Source organism: Fundulus heteroclitus, unplaced genomic scaffold (assembly GCF_011125445.2).
Source record: "Fundulus heteroclitus isolate FHET01 unplaced genomic scaffold, MU-UCD_Fhet_4.1 scaffold_37, whole genome shotgun sequence".
Lineage (NCBI taxonomy): Eukaryota > Metazoa > Chordata > Actinopteri > Cyprinodontiformes > Fundulidae > Fundulus > Fundulus heteroclitus.
The window spans coordinates 835,939-843,568 of NW_023396781.1; the positions used below are offsets into that span (position 1 = coordinate 835,939).

At 42.7% G+C, this 7,630-nt stretch overlaps 1 protein-coding gene across 1 annotated transcript; it reads right to left on the bottom strand.

Annotated features, from left to right (window-relative positions):
- Positions 1-4,767: 4,767 nt before the first annotated feature.
- Positions 4,768-7,350, bottom strand: LOC105921214 (fatty acid-binding protein, adipocyte-like). Its single transcript, XM_036130644.1, has 2 exons — positions 7,285-7,350; positions 4,768-5,190 (listed from the first exon to the last, which is right to left on the bottom strand). The coding sequence occupies exons 1-2, from the start codon at positions 7,348-7,350 to the stop codon at positions 4,813-4,815; spliced, it is 444 nt and encodes a 147-aa protein (XP_035986537.1). The 3' UTR covers positions 4,768-4,812.
- Positions 7,351-7,630: the final 280 nt, after the last annotated feature.

Here is a 7,630-nt window from a genome sequence, read left to right on the forward strand (position 1 = left end):
TGTGAGAGCAGACAGCAAAGGAAAGGTGGAGGAGTAGCAACATTGTTTAATGATTCACTAAAGTGTAAAAAGGTGTTTTTGGGAAAATTTGACTCTTTTGAACATTTGGCTCTCCAGGTAAAGAGCCCGGTACGAACTATGTTTCTGAATGTTTACAGACCTCCTAAGTCCACATCAAACTTTTTTAAGGATTTTAGTGACCTCTTGTCTGTGATATGTGTTGATTATGACTGTTTAATTATTGTGGGAGACTTCAACTTTCACGTTGACAACCCTGAAGACAGAAGTGCAAAAGAACTGTGTGACACACTTAGAAACTTTGGTTTAACTCAGAATGTTAAACAGCCAACACACAAACAAGGACATATTTTAGACTTGATCATCACTAAAGGTCTAAACATTTCACAGGTCAATGTAACTGATGTTGCCTTATCCGATCACTTCTCCGTTACCTTTGAATGTATCATTACCAGTGACTCATTTAGCCAAAGGGACATCGTAAGAAAACGCACCTTTAAGGACAATGCCACTGAAACTTTTATTCAAGCTTACTCTGCTACTTCAACCTTGGGCTGCAACTCAGTAGATGAGCTAGTAGATAACTTTCAGTCTAAAGTCTCAGACATCATTGACTGCATTGCTCCAGTTAAAGTGAAAGTTGTTTCCGGGAAGAAAAAATCTCCTTGGAGAAATGCTCCATCAGTTAGAAGTGAAAAGAGGGAATGTCGAAAAGCTGAACGCAGGTGGAGAAAGAATAGACTCCTGGTTCACTATGACATCTATAAAGAGAGACTTAACAGATATAACTTACAATTGAAAAATGCAAGAGAATCTTTCTTCTCTGAGATCATTAAGAAAAACATTAATAATGCTCGTGTCTTATTTTCCACAGTCGACAGGTTAACAAATCCTCCTGTGTCCGTGGCTTCAGAACTCCACTCCACCAGGGCCTGCAATGAATTTGCTAACTTCTTTACTGAGAAAATCCTAAAAATTAGAGGATCAGTTTGTACTTCCACACCAGCTCCAGAACCAAAGCCGTACTCAGCTGGAACTTATCCTGACAAAATATCCCAATTCAGCCAAATAAACTACAAAAGCTTAGAGCAGATCATTCAGCAGCTAAGTTCCTCTTCATGCTGTCTTGATGTTCTACCCACAGCTTTCTTTAAAAAAGTTTTACCTGTCATAGCGTCTGATCTGACTCAGATAATAAACACGTCCCTCCTGTCAGGTGTTTTCCCCCAGTCCCTAAAAACAGCAATTATCAAACCACTGCTGAAAAAGAATAATTTAGACAAACTTCTACTCCAGAACTACAGGCCCATCTCAAACCTCCCCTTTATCAGTAAGATTATTGAAAAAGCTGTGTTTCAACAATTAAACACCTTCTTAACAACGACCAGCCGATTTGACGTTTTCCAGTCAGGTTTCCGTGCTCACCACAGTACAGAGACCGCCCTGATCAAGGTGTTTAATGACATCCATATAAATACAGACTGTGGAAGAACCACTGTGCTGGTACTATTGGACCTTAGTGCAGCATTTGATACTGTCGATCACTCCATTCTGTTAGAACGCCTGGAGAACTGGGTCGGCCTCTCTGGTACAGCACTCAACTGGTTTAAATCCTACTTAAAGGACAGGGAATTTTTTGTATCAGTAGGTAACTTTACATCAGACATGACAAAAATCCCATTTGGGGTTCCCCAAGGGTCCATTCTGGGTCCCCTCCTTTTCAATATCTACATGCTCCCTCTAGCCCAGATAATAAAAAATAACAACATCAGCTACCATAACTATGCAGACGACACACAGCTCTACATCACCATGTCACCAGGTGACTATGAACCAATTCAGGCACTGAGTAAATGCCTAGAAGAAATCAATACGTGGATGTGCCAAAATTTTCTCCAATTGAATAAAAACAAAACTGAAGTAATAATATTTGGACCAATAGAGGAAAGATCAAAAGTTAGCACACAGCTTCAGTCGCTTCAGCTAAAAACCACAAATCAGGCCCGAAACCTGGGTGTAGTGATGGACTCAGACCTGAACCTTCAAAAGCATCTAAAGACAGTTACAAGGTCGGCTTTCTATCACCTGAAGAACATTTCTAGGATTAAAGGACTGATGTCTCAGCAGGATCTAGAAAAACTAATCCATGCGTTTATTTTTAGTCGAATTGATTACTGCAACGGTGTCTTCACAGGTCTGCCTAAAAAGTGGATCAGACAGCTGCAGCTGATCCAGAACGCTGCTGCCCGCGTCCTCACTAAGACTAAGAAAGTAGAGCACATCACCCCAGTTCTAAAGTCCTTACACTGGCTCCCTGTATCTCAGAGAATAGACTTTAAAATACTTCTGTTAGTCTATAAATCCTTAAATGGCTTAGCTCCTAAATACATCACAGACTTGTTATCAGCGTATAAACCATCCAGACCACTCAGGTCTTCTGACTCCAGCCTGCTCTGCATACCTAGAACCAGAACCAAACATGGAGAAGCAGCTTTTAGTTCCTATGCTCCAATTATCTGGAACAAACTTCCAGAAAACTGTAAAAGTGCGGAAAGCCTGAGTTCTTTTAAATCAAGATTAAAAACACATTTGTTTAAAATTGCCTTCAACTGTCCTAGTTAACTGAATCACCACTTTTTTGTTCTATTTTCTATCTATATTTTATTCCTACTTGCTCTTATTCTGTTTTATTTTGCTATGTTTTAATCATGTAAAGCACTTTGCATTGTCTTTGTACTGAATTGTGCTATATAAATAAATTTGCCTTGCCTTGCCTTGCCTTGCCTTGCCTTACAAGAACAGTTGAGCTCATTTTACATAGTTTTCAAGCCGTTTTTAAAGGGCCCTGATGCCTTCCATACACTTATAAAATCAAACTCAAAGAGGATGCTACACCAGTGATCCATGCACCAAGGAGAGTTCCAGCTCCACTTCAACAGTGCCTTAAAAAGGAATTGGAAAGGATGTGCCAGTTAAAGTCATCACAAAAGTGGAACTGACTGAGTGGGTAAACTCAATGGTGTGTTTGGACAAAAGAACTAAAACAAAGAACTGAGAATATGTATGGACCCAGGAGATTTAAATCAAAATCTACATTGGGGGTACATTGCTTTGTAGACAACATGGTAATCTGGGGCTCCATGCTACAAGAGAAGTAATGCCGTGCATTAGCTTCTGGACTGTAGATCTTTCATTTTTATGTCCATGGGCTTCCTACATTCACAGTTGAAAGAGATTATTGACCTCGTGTCAATCATGAAGAAAAGTCTCAGTGAAATGTCACCAAGGATTCAGTGGCTCATCATGAAACTGCAATGGTATGATATTGAGCTAATATGCACACCAGGTAAGCATTTAGTGTTGGCGGATGCTCTGTCACAAGCGCCAGAGATGAGTACTGTTAGCTCTTCTGAAAAAGAGATTCAAAATCATGTCAACATGATAGTTGAGTCTTTACCTGTGTCTGACTGTAAAGCAAAATAAATTGTTGAAGAAACAGTCAAAGATACGGAGATACAAACAGTGATGAAAAACATTCACAGTGCCTGCCCAAGGCGTCCTGTTTTAAGTACTATCACATCAGATCAGAGCAAAGTATGGCAAATGGGCTGTTATTGAGTGAATATAGAATGGTCATTCCACACAGCCTGAGGCCTGAGACACTTCATAGGCTACACGAGGGACATATTGGCATAGAGAAGTGTAAAAGGAGAGCCAGAAACACCGTGCATTGACCTGGAATAAACAAGGACATTAAAAACATGATAGGAAAATGTCATGATGTAGGTTTTTGTTTGTTTTGCTTTGGACTTTTCTAGACTTTTCTTAATCAGCGTTCACCTCTAAGCCATCATCCAATCACCTCAGTCTCCCTCTAGCCACCACTCTGCTGTAGATCAGCTACTAATTACAGTCAACTTGGCTCACGTGTTAACCTGTCTACATATGCCTGCCTCAGTCATCCACTCACTGCTAGAAAGTCTCTTCTCATGCCATCTTGTCTTGTTTCGTCTAGTGTGCTGTGCCTTGCCTTAACCAGTTCCTATGTGCTCAGCCAGCTGGATTATTCTGATAAAAGTTGCCTGTATCTGCGTGCTGCACAAGTCTGCCTGTTTCCCCTTGCTCTGCCCGTTCTGATGGTTCCCCGGTCCACATCGCCTGTTCTGGTCTGTCACTACATGCATCTTCTGGTCTCCTACTCATCCCTGCCTGCCTGCACCTTCAGCCATTACTCATCTGTCTAGTCTGGTTCTGTTTGCCTACCTCACCTGCCATTACTCATCCCCTTCAATAAACCATTTAAATCGTGTCTGCCTGAAAATAACATGTAACAGGTGTTGAAGCCGTCTTGCTTCTCCGTGTTCGTTGATTTGTTGTGCAGAACTTAAAACAAAAACTCAGCCATAGACGCAGAATTCAGTTTCACCTTCACGAAGGGAGAGATGCACCTGCCAGCCTCTGCGGGCAGCAACTCTGGACAACTCCCAGCTTCGGCTCGTTTTATTGACTTTAACAAGGTTTCACGCGAACAAAGTGACGTATACAGTTCCGTTATACTCCCTAACATCTAGTATACCATAATTGGAGTTGATATGTGATGCTATACCCAATGTGACCTGCAGAGGGACTATCAGGTTAGATGTCTTGTGACGATGTGGGGAATGGGAAAAGGGAAGAAGAGAAACTAGAGATGGCATGACATGTATATTTATCGTGCTGACAATTCTTTTTGAGAAAAAGCTAAGTTTTTTTATTCACAAATCACATTTCCAAACAAAACCCAATGAGGTAGCGTCACTCCTTCACGTTCATCCTCACAGCCACCATGTCTCCTATTATGCATTTCGCCACCAGTTTTTCATCAGAGATCTCCCTCTCAATACTAATTTCTTTGCCATCCCAGTCCTGTTTCTGAATAAGCTTGCCGTTGTCCAGACTGACCACAGTCCTCATCTTCCAGTCATCAGCGGTCGTCTTGTCAAAAGGCTCGTTCAGCTTGAATTTGACCTCAGTGGTTTTAAAGGCGCTCTGAGACTTCATGCAGATGGTGCCCTGATCGTTCAGGCTCATAACGAAGATTGGTTTGGTTCGGCTCCCCACCTGCCAGGTGGCGAACCCCACACCCAGCACCTTTGTGTAGTTGTCAAAGTTCTTCAGTGTGATTATCCTCAGCTACCTGCTGCTCACTAACCTTCCCTGATAATATATGAGTATAAGCTCATTAAAGGATAAACCATGTCTCATTATTGAAGACAAATAACACAATAATGGCCCTCTTAATTTAATAGATTATTCCTATAATAAAAACATTGAATACAATATATTGTCTTTAGATGCAGAAAAAGCATTTGCTAGAGTAAGGTGGAAATTTTTGTTTGCAACTCTGCATAAATTTGGTTTTGGAACGTTTAAGGAAATAAATTGGTTAAAATTGTGTACAGTTCCCCAACAGCATGTGACACTTAGACTGTCCTGTAAAGAGTAGGTGTTTTATTTTGCATGGCGCACTGCTGCCATCTGCTGGACATTTAAGGAAATGCTTTGCTTTCATGTTAGTACGTTTTGTTTGCTAGCGGTAGAGCAGATGAAAAGACGTGTCTGTTATGAACGCCGCATTCCAGGTGAAGTTCTTCGACGCAATGCCTGTGAGTAGCAGCTTATACTTCAAAATGAGCATTTATGTTAAAATGAGAAGCAAAGTGAGTTGTCTATTGAATTCAAGTTTAATTGGTTCTGAAGACACCTGTGGACGATTCAGTTATTTGCTACGTCATTGCTAATTAGAAGGCTGTTAAGATTTGTTAGGTTGCTACGTAGCATTGCAGCTCATTTTTGTAGCATCCTAAAGTTGCATTGTTTTTGTACTTTCAATGTATGCAACTGTGTGTAAGGCACTTCTGTTAGCTATTCTGAGCTCATTGTGAGTTGTTTGGGTTTTTTGGCAGTTTCACTTCATTCTACGTAAAAATAAAGGAACAACTGAGTAATCCTGACTCGTGTGAAAGGAGTTTGGCTGATGGTTAGTTTTGGTACAAGACACCATAGCGAGACCATTACATAGACACTTAGACAAATTTATTTGTCATTTTGTATGTACAGAGTGCATACAGAATGAAATTTCATTGCATACAGCTTGTAAATTACAGTGCAGCAGTGATTAAAAAAAATAAACAATTGAAATGTAAATGTATCAATGCAGGAGAAAGAAACAGTGAGCAGGAGAATATTTAAATAATTTGTATGTGCAGAAATGATGGTGGAAAAAGGCATTTGTGCAAAAATGCATTTAGAAACTAAGAGTTCGGCAGCATTTGTAATGCTAGATAAAGATGCAGTGATGCAAATGTGCAAATGAGCAAATGTGGAAATGTGGTGCAGAGTCCAGTTTATAGTTCAGCAGTTCAACAGTCTGATGGTAACGTCGAAAAAGCTTTTGCAGAACCTGGTGGACCTGCAGCGGATGCTGCGGAACCTCTTTCCAGAAGGCAGCAGGGAGAACAGTCCATGGTGGGGGTGTGAGGGGTCACTTATGATGTTATTGCCTCGGGACACACAGCGCTGGGATGAAATGTCTTTAATGGAGGGGAGAGGAGCCCCGATGATCCATTCTGCTGTCCTCACCACTCTCCTCATGTTCTTCCAGTCGGAGGCGCTGCAGCCTCCACACCACACAGAGAGACAGCTGGTCAGAAAGCTCTCTATGTTGCTTCTGTAGAAGGTCATGAGGATGGGCGGGGGCAGGTGGGCTCTCCAAATCCTCCGCAGGAAATACAATCGCTTCTGTGCCCTCTTCACAGTCCAGGTATGGTTGTCTGTGATGTGCACCCCCAGGAACTTGGTGCTGCTGACCACCTCCACAGTTGAGCTGTTGATGAGCAGTGGAGCGTGGCAAGGCCGGTTTTTCCTGAAGTCGACGATGATCTCCTTCGTCTTCTCCATGTTCAGGATCAGGCTGTTGTCTCTGCACCAGCCCACCAGCTGCTCCACCTCCTCTCTGTAGTCCTGGTCGTGTCTGATCAGGCCCACCACCGTCGTGTCGTCTGCAAACTTCACGATGTGATTGGTGGTGAACCTGGGGACACAGTCGTGTGTCATCAGAGTGAGCAGCAGGGGGCTCAGGACGCAGCCCTGAGGGAAGCCCATGCTGAGGGTGATGACATCAGAAGTGTTCTGTCCGACCCGGACTGACTGAGGTCTGTTGATGAGGAAGTCTAGCAGTCAGTTGCGAAGAGGTGTGCCGAAGCCCAGATGTTCTAGTTTTCCTACCAGGTGCTGTAGGATGATGGTGTTAAACGCTGAACTGAAGTCCAGGAACACCATCCACATGTGCATGTTCTTCTCCTCCAGGTGTGCCAAGCTCAGGTGAAGAGTGGAGGAGATGGCGTCCTCAGTGGAGTGGTTCCGCCGGTAGGCAAACTGGAACGGGTCGAGTATTGGGGGGAGACTGGAGACAATGTGTTCTTTTTCCAGCCTTTCAAAGCACTTCATGAAGATGGGAGTCAGTGCAACAGGCCGGTAGACGTTGAAACAGCTGACTTGAGGTCTCTTTGGCACCGTAATGATGGAGGGAGACTTAAAGCATGCAGGCACTTTGGCTTGGTCCTGCGAGGTG

Bases quoted from the DNA above. Each gene is read 5' to 3' on its own strand.
- LOC105921214 (XM_036130644.1), bottom strand. From the start codon at position 7,350: ATGCACATGTGGATGGTGTTCCTGGACTTCAGTTCAGCGTTTAACACC. The intron at 5,191-7,284 runs GTAGGAAAACTA...AGCAGCAGGTAG, and splicing joins CCATCATCCTACAGCACCTG to CTGAGGATAATCACACTGAA.